This window comes from Varanus komodoensis, unplaced genomic scaffold (genome assembly GCF_004798865.1).
Source record: "Varanus komodoensis strain SLA01 unplaced genomic scaffold, ASM479886v1 scaffold26, whole genome shotgun sequence".
Classification (NCBI taxonomy): domain Eukaryota; kingdom Metazoa; phylum Chordata; class Lepidosauria; order Squamata; family Varanidae; genus Varanus; species Varanus komodoensis.
Window position 1 is genome coordinate 4,482,496 of NW_025335684.1, and position 16,952 is coordinate 4,499,447.

Here is a 16,952-nt window from a genome sequence, read left to right on the forward strand (position 1 = left end):
CAGATGATACGTATGGTTGTCCTGCTGGAAAATCCCCCCCCCCCCCGATGTTTAGCCTGAGGAGCACACAGTTCAAGACTTTGTTGGCAAACTTCTGTATGAGTTTCTCCTGCTCTGTGGGTTAAGTCAGATTTTCAATGTCAACAGAGCTATTAGGATTCGTCCATTGTAGAAGGCACTCTTCTTGATGTCGCTCTCCCTTTAGAGCTTGGTAAATAAAGTGCCTACGACTCTGACAATTTTATGCTTTTGCCGATCTTTAAATCAAAAACAGCCGAATCGATTTAAGTACTCTTTTGTAAGGGGGAAAAATTGCATCCAGTCTGACAGGCAGTGTACCAAATTTCATCCCAAAGCGATTTCAAATGACTGAGTTATAAACCCCCGTAATGAAAACACTGACATCGCCTGAACTACTGCAGAACATAGGGCGCTCATGTAACAGCGGAGAAACATTGTGCCCCCATTGAAAGTGACTCGCGGCTGATAACTATTTCCTGGTTCGGAAATATCCCCCACATTTTGTATGGCCATTTTTCTTGAGGGGAAGAAGAGGTGAATCTAATTTTTCATTCTGATATTTAATTATCTTTGGCCGAAATTATTCCTCTTTTAACATTTAGTTGCATATATCAGGAGCTTCCATGTCTTGTATACTTCACCAAAATCTCACATACTGCTCCCGTTCGACCCAAATTGCCCTGGTTCTCAAGGACTAGTGTCCTGGCGTGTCTGCAGACTTGCAGGAAGGAGCTTTCGTACTTCTAAAGACAATCCCAAATGGCCAGAAACTTGTGTTTTTGGAGTGGGGCAGGTCAGCAAAGCTAGAGAAGCCCCTCCAGGTGCTACCCAAGGGCCTTTGATGGCAGCACGGAGTCCCAGGGTGCAGCCAAACCAGTCCACCCCCCTTACTTTGCCTGCTCTTGAAAAGCGGCAGGTGAAGCCGTCATTTCCACTGGAAGGATACATGCACTTTTCAGCTGTGCAACAGGCCCGTATCCCGCTTGGCTTCCCGTGCCTCCCAGGGGCCTGTCTGTATTTCTGTACCCGAACCAGCGTTTGCACCTGACCTCAGGGAGAGCTGCCAAAGACCATTTCTTCTCTGTACCGAGTCATAACTCAGCCTGTCAGACCAAGTCAGACTGGACAGCCGTGCTGCGTACGCTTCCAGAAAAGCATGGAAATGCCTCGTACCTTGCCAGATGTCTGACTCGAGGCTCATTCCCAACACTGCAGGCGCACGTTCAGGGAAGCAGCGCATCACTTGGTGTCCCACCCGTGTTGCGTGTAGTAAACAGTACGGAAATCAGATGCAGCTGCTCCCCTCCTTCCTGTGTGGAACGAGGAAACTTTCCATCCCTGAAGCAGTCCTTATACTTACAGGTCCCTGAATCCAAGATCAAGATAGCTCCGTGCCAGCGAAAAATGCACATTCCTTGTAAAACTTGTTTTCAGAAGGAGAATCAGAACTAAAACTACTATCCCCTTTCTTACAGCTTGTATTTGCATGCGTGTCTGGTCAGACCGGGTGCACTCACAAGCACAGGAGACGATGCTTTACACAACTGCAGACTGGATGAGGCCCTTGCAAACTTCCATTTCTGCAGCATCTTCCCTACCAAACTTCTTTCGGCTTTAAACTTTATTTCTTTCCCATGCCATCCTCGTCAACGAATTGATGATCAAGATGAATTGAAAATACTGCTCAAAAGCCAAGCAGAGTAGGAAGAATATATCAGGGTCCTCCTGGACATTTACTGCACCCTTGCAAAACTGTCATGAAAATTTACCAATGCGGGTGCAAGTGGCCAAGTTGAATGTTTCAAGGTCGATTTACCGTGTTGTGAGCACCAATTACTTCTGATTCAAGCAAGGTTTCACACATCTGGTGTAAAAGAAATGTCTTTATAAGTTTTCTTGGGGAGAAAACGCTTTTGGCTTACATGAAACTTTTCATTGATTTTTATAAAGAGCGCTCTGTACGGCTGCAGTTACTGAGGCTAGGAAAGAAGTGCTCGTGTTTTATACTTTGTCTTCTTGTGTTTGAAAAATCTCTTGGATATTGTGAGTTCTGCCATAAGCCAAACATTTATTCTCAGGAATGTCCACTCAGTATGAAGCTGTGTCGGGGGGATTCTGCGTCTGTGGGCCTCAAATATATATTTTTTCTTGAAGTGTGGATGTAACATTAGGCCTTGCATCTGATATTTCCCTTCCCTTTCTTTCCACTACCTTAAATGAGGTCATGCCACCCTTAGCACAGAAGTACTGGAAATGAATGATTTTTGCAGGACAGATTACGAATGCATAATTTGGGGTGTTCGACACAGGGGCAAGATGAAGCTCTTGAAAACACGATCCTATGCATGTTTAGTCAGGAAATTTCCCAGCAGTATATCTTATGGAGTACTCAGGCAGGCTGGTGGTCAAACATCTTACCTTTCTCCCAGCGCCCCCTTCCACGGCGCTCCCCGGCCACGACTGCAGGAGCCATCCGGTAGCCAGCCGCTGCTGCTGCTTTTATGCCAAGCATGGCTCCTTGCTCCTGGTAGATCTATCCAAGTGAGCAGCCAGGGGGTGTAGTGGTTGAGAGCCTTTGGCCAGGAGTCAGGAGATCTCCACTCGATCAGGAATCTCACTGGGTGACCCTGGGCTGATGCTCAGTCCAACCTGCCTCATAAGATCATCGTCGTGCATGTGAAGCGGAGAACTTTGTTAGCACCTTGAGTCCCTTGCAAGAGGAAGAAAGGAGAAGAGGCAAACGCCGTGCGATCCTGGTGCTGGAGAGAACAGACAGAGCTTCTGAGAAGCATCAAGCGCTCCTTGCCACTTTGTGGAGAAGAGGCCTTTTGCAGCGGAGGTCCATTCATTATAAAAGGAGACTTTACGTTTCGATCAGAGGCCAAACGGAAATGTCCCGGGGCCAGACTGAAGCTTTCTTTGTGTACTGGGCATTACATCGAACATTTCTTCACCTAGCAGGCAACCAGTTAGCTCTGCCTTGGACACTCGCTTGGCATTTTGCCTGCAAGAAAAGCAGTCTGCTCTGTTGCATTTCCTTCTCCCCTTGTTGGGTTCACGGAGCAACTTCCAGCGATCGCCAGGCACACGAGAGATCGTGATTGTCTTTTGACTGCAGCCACTGTGTCTGTGGCTTCCCGGGTCTCCGTGCAGGTCGTGTGCCACCAGTCATCCAGCAGGTTTTTCAAGGAGGAAACTTCCCGCATTCCAGATACAACCTGTGTCAGCCAGCCCCTCTGAGACCGTACCAACCCTCTCCTCTAATGATGAAAACCTGCCCTCTGGTCTGAGCACTTAGCTGGACGCCCCTTCTCTGTGCGTGCCGATTCCTCTGCATTTGCTTCCCCATTAGAAATAAAATAGTATTCAAATAAGTCATCAGCATTCACTGTCTCCTCTAGAAACACTAAGCTCCTTACTGCTTTTTCCTCTGCGTGTCATTGGCGCTATTTCCTCTGCGCCCTCTCCAAGTGGCTTAGTATTGCGCGCACCGTCTTCCCCCAACCCCAATTAACCCTCACGGCGACCCTGGCAAAACCCGGTTAAGATAAGAGATACTGACCGAACCAAGGGCAGCCAGTGGGCTATTTAATCTGCAGTGAGCAGCAGCAGCAGCAGCAGCCGCACCCACCAGCCAGGCGGGGCTGCTGTTTCCAGTAAATGGCTCCCCACCGGGGCAACCAGGGGTTGAAGTGTGTTGTTATTTGGGGGTTAAGCCATCCCTGCGTCACCACAGAGGCTTAGCATTCAAATGTCGGTAGCATGTGCGCAGCACGTGCGGCAGCTGGCGGTGAGCCAACTCTGCCCCGATCCTGGCCTTTTGCCTCCCCACATTGGGCCAGGCTCAGCCCCGAGGACCTGCCTGGCTGTGCTTAACTCGATGGGCAGCAGCTTCAGGGCCTCTGCTCCGCTTTTCCCTCCTTATGGCTCCTTATCTTTAAGCCAGACTTGAACCCTTCCAATAAGAGGACTGTCCCTTGCCAGATAAGATGCTGGCCACCCTAGAAGCTTCCTTGCCCTACTTCCTGCCAGAGAGAACCTCCTCCTTCATCTGCATGTTGCCCTGAGCCTGCAGGACAGAAGAGGAGAGAAGTCTCTGCCCTCCAACTCAGCCTGTGTGTTTCTCTGTGCATTCTTGCAATCTGCTGGAAGGTTACTTGAAAAAGGCAGGGGATGCCTTCCAAAGATGTACAGAGGCCTGCTGCAGATGGTGCTGGTGAGGGAAAAGGGGAGGGCTGAAAGAGCCAGAGGGAGCCCCGACCCTGACCCTAAGCCACTGCAGTCTGGACTGGCAAGCACCCATTACCAGACTGAAAACGCTTTCTCTTCTCCAGCCACAGGCAGCCTCACAGGTTTGCCCCAGAGAGGCAAAGAGCAGAGTCACACACGAGTGTATCCGCAGAAAAGAGCTTCCAGTTCCTGCGAACACCTGTAGGAAACAGCTTTCTGTCAGTTCCGTGCTGGAGACTCAAGCTGCATGTCACTTTACCTGTTTCCTCCACTGAGGAAAGGGGCACTGCAGAACTGTTTCCCTCTATCGCTGCTGCAATATGCTTGCGATGGGCATTTCTATTTCTGTGAATTTCTGCTCCACCGTATCCGTCACGCTCCTTTCCGATCCTGGTCTTCCTTGCATTCTTCGTCACCTCTTGCTTAAGTACAGCCAGCACTTCTCCCCTAACTGTGGCATGTGAAAAGAAATGCTTTAAATCCATATTAGCATTCTGACCCCGCTGGCACGGTTCTTGGAGATGTGGTTTGCTGAGCTGGCTCCTGGCCACTTACATTGGCTAATTAATACAAAGCACTGCATAGTCTCTGCGCTGCTTAGCCAGCAGGGATGTCTAAAGCTCCTTGGTTATTTGCCTTGTGTTCCATTTCAAATCTTTGTGCTGAAACATGATTCACCAAAACCCTTCAATCCTGGAAATCGATACAAGCTGGTTTCACTCTGCAAAGTGAAGGATAACAGTAGATGCAAATTCCAGGCATTGGAGCAGCCTCCGAAGAAGCTGAGTTTCTGTAGAAATAAACAAACACAACACCCTAAGGTTCTAGTCCCCATGGCTAAAATTAATGCAGGCATTTTCTCCAAAAGGGGAGCCTTATACTTACCTTGACACCCCGTGCTTTTCTGTGAGTCCTGTGCTGCATTTAGCCAGATCCCTGGTAAATAATGTAATCACGGAATTTGTGAAAACAAACTTTCACGTGACTTCCTTGTGATGGAGTCCTTGCAAAATAATAGGAGCGTGACATTTTAAATTCTGCAGATAGGAGATCCAACTGCTCCACTTGTGTGATGCGTGCAAATGACATCATCTCCATTGTAATGGTTTGCATAGATTTCCCAAAGTCAGAACATTGTAGTTGTAAAATCGGAGATGTGGCCAAAGAGTGGCTTCACAAAACAGTACAGGATGTTGATGAAAGTAACTCAGACAATGGAGAAGAAACAAAACATTCATCTTGCTATTGAAGATGACTGTATGTGGCTAGTCATACAGAACTGGCGCCTTGGACTTTTGAGCAGTAAGCATAGTTCTTCCCTGGAGAGCCTTCCAAACAAATCCCAAGGCCCTGTTCTGTTCCATATTACCAAGGATACCCGGACACCAAGGCACGGGTCTGTTCACATTTAAAGTTATTTGGCCTTTCCGCTGTCACGACTGATGTTGCAGGTTATTAATTCATTTCAATCAAATTCTTTTTGCCCTGAACTTCAGCTGGAAAGGGCTCCCAGAGCAGCTTCCGAAGATTAATAACAAAATAGCCACGGTTCTCAGGCTTACAATCTAAAAGATATCACACAGAACGAAAGGGAATGGGGATGAAGGGGGGAAAGAACGAGCACAAGCATCCATTCTTTCTTACCGAGGTCTTCTAGGTGCTCTTTCTGGCAGGGGAAGATGAAGCAAGCTCTCAGCGGCTCTTCCTTTGTAAATCCAGAGCTCACACTGGCAGCGTGCCTCTGATTTACTGATGGAGCTGCCACTTGGTGCGCTTCGACTATTGCCAAGCCGTGCATTGATGAACGGCTTGAATGAGACAGTGCCAGGCGTTCAGGATCAGGCTGCTGCTCGTTCAGTCTCGCTTGGCAAAAACCGCTTGCTTGCTCGAATGGTGGGTGGAATCCCTGCTCTTTTGAGGACCACTTGCCCTCAGACCACATATGCCTGGAGGAGAGATTTTCTGCAGATGTTCTCCTGTCTGTGGAGCTTAGGTGGATGATGACCAGTTTTTGGTCGGGGTGGCCAGCTTTTCAATGTCCTGCTCAGGACCACTGCACAGACTCCATTTCTCTGGAATTTTAGGCACCGGTTTTAAGCAGCTTGATGTGACCAAGTCTTGCCAATGACCTGGTTTGTTCTGTTTTTCTCTGCGGCTTCCCTTGTTGCTCTGTTGCAATACTTGGCTTATACCATTAATTATAACGGTGTGGATGATTAGCTTAATTTGTAGTCTTGTAACCCACTATGAAATTGAAAAGCTAGAGAGAACAATTTCAAATAGCATTCAAATAAATAAATAGTTTTGATTGCAGCCCTGGGACCAGGCATATAGGAAAAATGATTATTCCTGACTACAGAGGAAGGGAAAATTGAAATAGAAGTAAAGTGTTGTTGATGTTGAAACAGAATAAAGTGCTACTATATTTCTTTTTTGATTATATATGGCCCCACCATGGAGCATGGCCTTTGCAGAGAACAAGAGGAGAGTTCCCTGCCCTGAGGAGCCTACACATTATAATTTGGCACAAGGCCAGTGGGGACAGAGGGAAGGGTGGACGAGAAGAAAACATGCAGGTGTCCCTAAGCCGCACGCACATCCTAAGCCGCACTTCCCGTGCCTGAAAACAGCTTCTTGTTCTTTCCACAGGTTGGTGTGATAGGAGAGGAGGAAGAGTGGGTGACTTTGTGTGAAGTGGAGAAAGAGTCGGACGCTCAGCTACTGGAGATCCCAAACCTCACACCTTACACTCATTACAGGTGAGAACAGCTGCCAATTAATGGCTGCATCTACAGGCAAGCCAGCGGCCACCAGAGGCGCTTCTGGCCCTCACCGGCAGCCGGTGGGAGGACTGGAGGAGGACAATTTATACCTCAAAAGAGTTTGCACTTAAACGACCCCGTATGATGTATTTTAATTGTCACCTCCGCATACTAAAATAATTAGTCAATCTGGAAAGTGGAGCAGGGGGCAAAGAGCACTGGCAAACGGTACTGCTGAATAACTTAACACATCCTGACATGGCGAGTTTGTCTGGATTGAAAAGTTGCACCGGTTTAATTAAAATTGATCTTGCTTCATTTGTGGGAAAACTGCACTGCAATGGGCTGAATGCTCCTTAGATCACACTGCCTTCCTTCTGTAAGGCAAGTCCATACATTTCCGTCCCTTCGTACCATCCTCTCCATTACTCTTAGAGGAACTCCCATGATGTAGCGGGATTAAACCGGGCTCTGGCAGACATCCAGTGCCCGGGGTGTTGGGTAACCTGTTTCTGGTTTATCTGCGATATGGTGCTGCCTCTTCTGCCCCACCTTGGTAAATTATGCTGTTTGCATCTTGTTGTTGTAATAATAATAATAATAATAATAATAATAATAATAATAATAATAATAATAAAAAATAGCAAGGCCGGCGCTGCTGCTTTAAAGTCCCTGGTGGGGCTGCCCGGCCAGTGTGGGTTTGGGTGGGTGGGAAATTGTTCTGATGAACATGACAAATGGCCTCATCCACCCCAGGTCATTCCGACCATTTCTATGGCCATCTAACTCAATATTCTGTGCCCCGTGGTTACATTTTAAATCAGGGGTGCTGAATCTCTGGCCAAATCATGCCCCTCCCACCGAGTTCTCTGTTCCTTGCCCACTGATCCATCCGGTGCTTTCCTGGCTTGCTGTGCAGTTTCTCCCATTCAGGAAGGGTGAAATGGCTCCCCGAAGGCTGCAGCAAGCGCTTTCAACTTGAAACTGACGTTGAATCCGGGCAGTTGCAGCTATAAGGGTCCAAATCCAAGCTTAGAAGGGTGTTAACTGGTTCTAGACTGGGTTGCACTCCCTCTGAAAGACTGCGTCTGTGGACTGGGGGTGCCGCTTGACCTGGCCCTTCAGACGTCAGTTTGGGTGGAGGCCGTGGTCCAGAGCATCTGCTATCGACTTCTGCTGATTCTCCAACTGCGTTCCTTCCTGGAGGAGAATGACCTAGAAACTGCAGCGCACACCCCGCTCACTCCTAGGCTCAGTTCCTGCAATGGGCTACCCGTGTGCCTGCTCCGGAAACTGCGGCTCGGACAAAACATGGCAGCCAAGTTGGTCGCTGGGGCATCGCTCGAGGTGCCACGTATCACCAGTGCTGACACCTCTGCACTGGCTGCCAAAACATTTCTAGCTGCAGTACATAGTGTTGGTAATTCCCTTTAATACCTTCATGGCTCAGGTCTAAAATACCTTCAGGAGCACCTTTGTCCAGATATTCTGCTTCACCTGCTAAGTTCCTCTGGGGATAATCTCCTAAAGATTGCCTCTGTAAGATTAATATCAACTACCCAACGGATTTTCCAGTGGTTGCCCATCAACTCTGGAATGGCCAGCCAAGAAAGATGTGCCTGATATCCCAGACTGCTACTGTTCAAGGCATATTCTTTGGGCAGGCCTTCCTAGATTAGTTCCCAGGTTCGTTTTATTTACTCTGCTTGTTTTTAGTTGCCATTTTGATCATGACTGGTCTTAATCTCTTGTAAACTGCCCAATGTTTCGGGAATGGGGTGGTATATAAAAATTAAAACTAATTTAATTTTAAAAGAAAAATTAAAACTAAATATGCAGGTACTTCTGACATGTGGACTCCATCCCTTTTATACTTCCACCACTGGAATTAAGCCCTCAAAATCCTCTTTGGAATGGAGTTCAGCCCTCCAGCTGAAAGAGGCTCTGCACCGGTGCTTTAAGGCCCTTTTTTCCTTCTGATCTTAAAAAAAAAAAAATCAAGCCGCAGTACCATCTTGGAGCGACCTAGCAGGATGTGTGCAAGCACAACCAGATGGCTGCTAACGTTTCCCCCTGTTCATACTTCTCCAGCACTGGTTTAATGTGCCCCTCTTGAGAAGACGTCTGAAGGCAGTCCCTTCAAAAAGGGAGGAATGGGGGCAAAGATCTGTAATGTGCTGCACTCACTGTGTGTGCCCTTCACAACGTGGCAGAGCTGCCTGGGAGTGTTTAGCAATCCTTGAGTCACAGAGGTGTTCGTGGCGATCGCTCTGCGAGCTAAGTGGCTGTGATTCACACAATAGGCACAGCACCCGCTGGACGAGATTCTGTTGTTTACCCGACTGCCTCGCTGCAGCACACATCTTCCCGATGAAACTGAGAATAAGTCCTGAGTCCTACTCGGCAGAGGAGAATAATAGAGATGGCAAGAGAGGCCCTCCCCGCAGTGAATGAGGAGACTAAGGAAGGTCTGAGGAAAGCAGCTGTCGGTCTAACAAGCAGTGCGCTTCAGCTTCCCCGAGTGCTTGAAGAGTCCCTCCTTTCCTCCACGTATGTAGCTCTCCACCAGGAAGGGTCTGCAGGATGACCGTCTGCGCTAGGCTACGTCACTCCAGCCTGTCCGTCGGTTCAGATAACCATCTGCTGCACTTATCGACTCCATCTATGCCTCCTTGTGATGGCAGCTTGAATTCTTGGTTTGGCTGGAGATAGCCAAGGAATGCAGCAGCAGCCCATCTCGCTCAGCTTGGCGCTGGTGTTCAGTTGCCTTCTGCATGTGATCGCACTGCAGCGCTTCAGTGAGGTGGTGCTTCCGGCCTGTCCGTCATGCTGGGTCCTGAAGACTCTGTGAAGATGCCCATGGTGGGCTGCTGAAAGACATCAGCTGTCCAGAAATTTCCTTCTGCTCCTCTCTATTTGTAGAAGTGGGTATCTTATAAGCCCTTCCATAATATGGGCAAATAACCAGGAGGACTCCTTCCCTCTGTGATGCTTCAGTGAATTGCTCTCTGAGCGGAAATGTGTGCATGTGCTTCCGCTCCTTCAGAGCCCTCAGAAACCACGGTGTCCGTAAGACGAGGTGCTGAGATGCATCTCCTAGGTACTTGGACGTATCAGCTCAATCATGTCCGTCGGAGTTGACACGGCATCCCTGCGTGACGAGCAGGAGGCAGGGCGGGGGAATATAAAGCACTGATTATTTGAGTTAGATGGCATCTTTGTCAAGTGTGCGTCTTTTCTTCTATGTGCTGTCAGTGTTTGGGGAAATTAATGGGTTTGTTTTGCTTAATGCATTTTCCTTTAATGCACTTCCTTAACGAGATCTGAGCAGATAGACTAATGGCATTACATAAGCTCACTCAACCTTCCCTCAGTCCCAAACCTTTTATTGCCAGAAATCTAGTGTTTAGCAGAAGCAAGTTGAGCAGCTAACTTGTTAGCACAAGAAAGCTTTAACGACAAGCCTCTGCTTTGCATATCAGGGTGACGAGCCTCTCTGGTCATTAGCGTGTGATGCCTGCTACACCATCCTCTCTCTCTCCCTGAACTGGAAGGCACTTTCTCCAAACTGTTGTCATCAAGGGGACTCTATGCAAAGGAGATGAGTTGGAACAAATAGGACTCAATTTTATTTGAGTGCTCATATTTATAAACCTTCCATCCTTGCACCAAGAAAGAAGTTGTTTGTTCTTTGCCAATCATCTTTGAGCTGATTGCTCAGGAAAGGTTTGATAATGGATACAAACCCAGAAAAAGTTAACTGTGCCTAATGAGACTTAAAAATGCAGTTAACTCTTTCCCCGGCGAACCTCATATATATAGGAGAGAACAATGCTGGCAAAGAGCAGGATTGCAGTCCGTAATTGGTTTCATCAGCCGGGGATGGCCAGTGTTAGTCCAGCAGCGTGAGAACTAAGGGCGCACTTGTTCACCTTTAGAACTTGTTTTGGTCCTTCCGTAAAAATAATGAAATCGTAATGAATGAAAAGGAATGTATTAAAGGAAGCGTCTCCTCCTGGCAAGGAGCATCTTTTGTTGAAGTGCAAGGGGCTGGTATGAAATTGCGAGAGATCTTCATCAGCCACATTTGTATCTTCTATTTTTACAGCATAACACAAGGTGGCTAAGAAAAATACTGGTACAATAAAAATCTTTCACGGAGCATTAAGCTTTCTCTCAGCATCTCAAAAAGCTAGTTACGTGTGTGTGTGTGTGTGTGTGTGTGTGTGTGTGTGTGTGTGTGTGTTAATCACCAGACTGATGAATGAAAAGACATTCTTCACCCAGTGCATAGTTCACTGGGTGAACCAGCCATGGATTTTGCTGGTGGTCCCATCCTAGCTGTTTTCAAAAGGGGATTGTGCAGGATTGCACTATGGATGGCTGCTGGTCATGATGGTGATCATTGGCCTCGAAGATCGGAGGCAGGTGGCCTCTCCCCAGCACCAGTGGCAGGGACCCATTGCCTTGGTGTGCTGCTTGAGGCCTTCCTGGGAACATCCCACTGGTCGCTGTGGGAACCACAGCGCTGAACCAGGTAGCTGGGCTCCCCTTAACTTTTCTTCCTTTACTTCTTTACTTCAAGCATTTGTTGCCCACATTTCAGGCCAAGGGCAGCTTCTGGAGCAGCTTATAAAAGGCAACAAGAAGCTTAGGTTCATAATCTGCAGGGGCAGGAGGAGAAAAAGAAGAAAAAAAGACACAAGAAAAAGGAATTAGGAGCAGGGAGGAAAGTGCAGCACTTGGCGCTAGTTCTTAGATACAGAGGCAAAGTCTGGAAACAAACACAACAAACCCCATAGCAGTTCATTGGGATAATTTCCGTATGGGTGACAGTTGGCCTCCCATGGGGAAGGGGCAGCCCAGCCAGAGGCGGCTTGGACATTTCTGTCTCCTGCCCTTTCCACTCTTCCATTCCTTCCCACCAAGCAAATTGCAGGGAGTTGGCTCACTGCTCTGTCCTCCGTCCCCTGGCAAAATTACTGTTTTGGCTTATGCTCTTGGTGGACCATCATGGCTGTTATCCCCGTCTGAGTCAGCAAAGCAAAAGCAGAGTCTTTCGTAACGTGTTGCCCGGGAAGTCCTGCCACGGCAGTGGCGCTCAGCTGCCATTTATCACGGGCGGAACCTCACGCTCGGCACAGTTTTGCAAGTCGCGCCATCGGGCTGGAGCGGCGCGTGATTCTGTACTTGGGCACACGTGTCCCTCTTGACCTCTCTTTGCTCCCTCCTCTGCCCTTCAGGTTCAGGATGAGGCAGGTGAACATCGTTGGCCAAAGTCCACTCAGCCAGCCGTCTCGTGTCATCCAGACGCTGCAGGCGCCGCCCGACGTGGCACCAGGGAGCGTGACGGTGCGGACTGCGAGTGAGACGAGCCTGTGGGTCCGCTGGGTGGTAAGTCACTGGCAACTGGGAGCCACTGGGAACACTGTGATTTTGCCCTAGCCAAGGCATCCAGGATCCACAAATGTCTTCCGTGCAGCAAAACCAGTATCCTCCCCAGCTGGTTTATACCCCAATACTTGGGGTCCCCACAATCTCCTATCAGTGCTGGGGCAAGTTATGGGCTAAGCGATGTATTTCTGGCTGCATTGTGGAAAAATGCATGTTCAGACACGGACCAGCTACTGAAACCCTCGCAAGCTATTTTCACAGTGATGAGATCAGGACCGTTCATGCGCCACTGGCTTGTTTCTGGCCACCCAGTTCTATAAAAAGGTCATGAAATTCAGCTCATTGAAAGTCCTTTCGTTCGAAGTTATTAAAAGTGCTTCTAGGGACAGGAAGACGGGAGAAAGTCCTCCATCTCTCAACATCACGCAGCCAACATGGCTGGCCGGGGAATGATGGGACGGAAGGACTTTTCCCTGCCTAAACATGTATAAAAGTTTTCACCTGCAAAGGAATTTTTTTCCCTTCACCTAGGAAGATACTGCCAACCTGGAGGTTATATCCACAAGACTGATTACAAAGCTAAGTGATTAACTCTGTAATGAGGTGATAAATTGCAGGGCCACTGATAAATGAGTTGATCATGTTCCTTTGACTTCTGTCCCCACCCCATCTGACTGGAATTCATCCAGATACTACATTTCCTTCAACATTCCACATCAAGCCGCCTTCCCAATGACATTTCTTGCCAATCCTCTCCATAAAACCCCTAATATGACTGCAGATTTCCCTGGGTAAAATCTAATCAGCCATAGCTCTCTCTCCTAGGAAGGAAGGAAGGAAGGAAGGAAGGAAGGAAGGAAGGAAGGAAGGACAAAAGACAGACAGACAGACAGACAGACAGACAGACATGTTTTCCAAATGTCCAGTCCTGCAGTGAATTCTCCAAATCATCAGGGCATTCCTGGAATAACAAGGGACTAATTTCTTCTCTAGCTTGGCATATGCTGTGAGCATCTGCCCTTCCAGGAAAAACAAAACACAAATCCCATCAGATGCACCCATATCCCCTTGTGTGTGCTTAAAGCAGCTCTCTGGATCCCAGTCAAAGAGGCGGGATGTTGCTATCTGTGGAAAATGGATTAATAGGCAGCGAGCCAGTGAGGCAGCCAAAGATGAAAGGCGTGTACCATGTGGCTTTGCAATTAACTGCATTAATAGTGTTGCTACCCCAGCGAGGTGCGTTTGTGCGACTTTAATAATAATTCTCAAAGAACCCTCTACTCTGGAGGTTCTGACACCCATAAATTAAGGTCTAATTCATTGCTATGGAAGACTTTGTGCTTGCTGTGTTCAAAGCAAAGCCAGATGTACTTATCTGCAACACACACACCAGTTGCGGTGAAGTTGTGTGCATAACTGGCTTTAGACGGAGGACTTGCTCGGCCGCCCGACCTCCATTTTGTCCCCATTGCATAAGGGCTGAATATGGGCCTTTCTCCCGTCTTACACTGGCATGTTTCCCCGGGCACTTCTGTGTCAAGAGCAGGGCCAGAAGGCAAGCTGGCAACAAGCTCACGTTTACCTTGAGGGACCTGGAGTGTCAACGGAAAGGGAAAGCAGCGTTGTTGCCGAGATGGTGAAGATGTGGTGGTGGTGGTGGAAAAGCCCACAAAACATGCCTTAAGCATCACAGGCGACGCTTCTACTCATGGCTAACCTTTTCTCTGTGCCCAGCCTCTGCCGGACACGCAGTACAATGGGAACCCCGAGTCAGTCGGCTACAGGATCAAATACTGGTCTTTGGACACGCAGTCCCCTGTGCTGACCAAGGTCATCAGTGACCGGCTGGAGAGAGAGCACACGATTGAAGATCTGGAGGAGTGGACAGAGTACGAGCTGCAAATCCAGGCCTTCAACGCCATTGGGGCAGGGCCCTGGAGCGAGGTCGTGCGAGGTCGTACCCGCGAGTCAGGTAACCTGTAGGAAAGGAATGCGTGGGGTTGCTTTCTCTCGTCCTCTTTTCTCTTCCTTTCCCTTCCCTTCTGATAGTCTCTGACCCTGGCGTAAGCTGACGCATTTGGGGGCAGGCTGCACAGATCGAATGCGTTCCTTTGGCACTCAGAGGAGCAAGCTCAGACTTTGCACTGGAGTGCAATCGGAACGTCTTGTTCATGGTTCCAAGGTAGTATCTCTGGTGCTGACAGTTACTTGAAACCCTTGAAAACATATGAGCAATGGGGGTTAGGCAGCTCGTGACGTTTTTCTTACTGCTGTTGCTTATTGGGAGCTATGCAAGCTCTCCCCATTCGAAGGCGGTCTGGCCACGCCACACGCTGGGACAGTCCACTCGGCTGCATGTGGCTTGTCTTAGAGGCCTCTGGTTGGCCACTGTGGGAACAAAGATGCCAGACCAGATACAGCTTTGACCCGATCCAGGAGGGTCCAGGGTGAACCGCTTGTTCCCCAAAAGGATGCCCTGACAGTTGTGTTTTGTAAATGAAAAGCGGCCTCCAGATTTCAGTTTTTGTGCTGGAGTAGGGCACGGATGACTGTGCCCAAACCCTTTCCCCGCTGGCCGTGTCTCTGCTCAAAATCAGAACTGGGTGGCCCCCGTTCTACAAGTAGAGACAGTCGGCAGGGCTCGAGCTGCCAGGAGAAAAAAGCTCCTGCAAAGGCAAGCCCAGAATAAGCCGTCTCCGCTCATTAGCATCTGCAGAAGGTAGTTATTAAGCTGTTATCTAGATAACTTCAAACAAGGCTCCTTTCTCAGTCCCCATCCCACATGCATCCAGCGTAATTTACCTTTCTCCTGTGGGTGAATAATTGAGCGGACTGACCTTTCTCGAATTAAGTATTCAATAGTGAAGGTAAATCACCATCCTAGCTTAACCTGCACAATGAGCTGGGGTTGTATTTGCAATTTGTCTCCATAATCATACAGGGCTGGCTGCTGCTGCATGGCTGAGGCTGGGTCCCATTTATCACTTTAAACGGGATTTCGGCCCCTTTTTTGTTATAAACAGCTTGGCATCCTCAAATTTGCATATTTTCATTACTGCTGGAGGAAGGGATCAATTAAAGCCAAAGAATCCGTGGCAGGATGCTTACTCTCGAGCAGGGGCGGGAGGGGGCGGGCGACGGTGATTATTATTATCCGGACGATGTGCTGACGGGCCGTTTTGCAGCCTCCGCACGCTGTGCAAACCCCGTCTAGACGCAGCGATCCCCAACAGCTCCGTGCTGGGTAGGGAATCCCGGAGCTCTTCTGTCTAAGCCCGTGCAGGATTGCACCCGTAACCCGATTTACCTGCACCTCAATTGTAACCACTTCATGGGGCCCACACCTTTCTGTGGCCAGGTTTACATGGCATGGAAAACAGCCCTGCGCTGTTTCCATGGAATGTGGATTTTTGTCTGAACTGACAGGTCAGGAGACCACGTGGTTCTCTTGAACGCGCGGTTTCTGGGCGGCCTGCTCCTTCTTCCCAGCATCACACGGCACCCTGGCAGTCCCCAGCAGCAGCGTCTCCATCCTTTCCCTGTTATCGCCAGTGGACCACGGCAGCCACTGGCCCACTGCCCCCCGAAGCGGGTCCCCCCTTCCCTCTCCAAGTGCGCCTGCGTGTCTGCAGTGCTTCCCAGCAGCTCCAGTCTCCACTGATTTTTTATTTTAATTAAATGGACATAACCGTGTTGCCATTATCCTCCCGCTCTTCCTTCCATGCATTTTCATGCTGTGTCCCCGTTTCCAAAAGCGCGAGGGCGCATCGGTTGGCCAATGGGAACAAAGCAAGCAACGCTGCATCTGTTGCTGGGACGCTGACAGCAGCAGAGATCAAAAGCTAGCGCTGGCTGCTTTCATGGCTGCTCTTGCCAGGGGACTCTATGGTGAGTACCTGGTGAGGCATGGGAGCCTCAGCGCAGTCCACGGATTTCACCAGGGCTTCCTGTGTCACGTGAACCTGCTCAGTGAGTTGTGCAGAGGGGGGACCGGGACCACTGGGAGGTCCCGTAGCCAACCCTTCAGGAGGGCCAGCTGGAGGGAGTCTGGCTCGCCCCTTCCCTGCCGCAAAAAACACTGCCGGTCGCCCTGGATCAGCCGAGTGGAATGAATGAACACACGCTCTGGCCACATCCAAGAGACGAAAAGCTGCCTGGATGTTTTGTTTTATCACCTCACGCAAGCTGCCTGGAGGATTATTCTATCGCTTAAAATATAAATCATTTAGTTAAATAAATTGGAACACGGAAGCCACATGCTGAACTCAACCCGCATTCTCAGCCCATCTGTTGGAAGTGAGCTGACCTTTAGTGCGAGGCAAAGCAGTGCCCTCCGCATGTTCTGGAGTGAGCCGGGGGGGTGGAGGGGGCGCCCACTGGGAGTTCTGGTCCAACACATCTGGAAGGACCAAGTTGGGGAAAACTGGTCTGCTTTCATCCACACAGAGATGCCAGGATCCCGCTCTTCTTGGTTGCCGCTCCGTCCCGCCCCACACCTCCTTTGGATTCCGAGTGGATTACTGTGAACACCCACTGCCAAAGCTT

The 16,952-nt window shown here is 49.2% G+C and overlaps 1 protein-coding gene across 3 annotated transcripts in view; it reads left to right on the top strand.

Moving 5' to 3' along the window:
- The window catches only part of SDK1 (sidekick cell adhesion molecule 1), a 482,213-nt gene that overhangs the window by 368,984 nt on the left and 96,277 nt on the right, over positions 1-16,952 (top strand). For all 3 annotated transcript variants that reach the window (XM_044433572.1, XM_044433573.1, XM_044433574.1), the window contains 3 exons: positions 6,901-7,010; positions 12,257-12,407; positions 14,142-14,379. In XM_044433572.1, the coding sequence (XP_044289507.1) occupies positions 6,901-7,010; positions 12,257-12,407; positions 14,142-14,379 (499 nt within the window). The remainder of the gene's footprint in view (positions 1-6,900; positions 7,011-12,256; positions 12,408-14,141; positions 14,380-16,952) is intronic.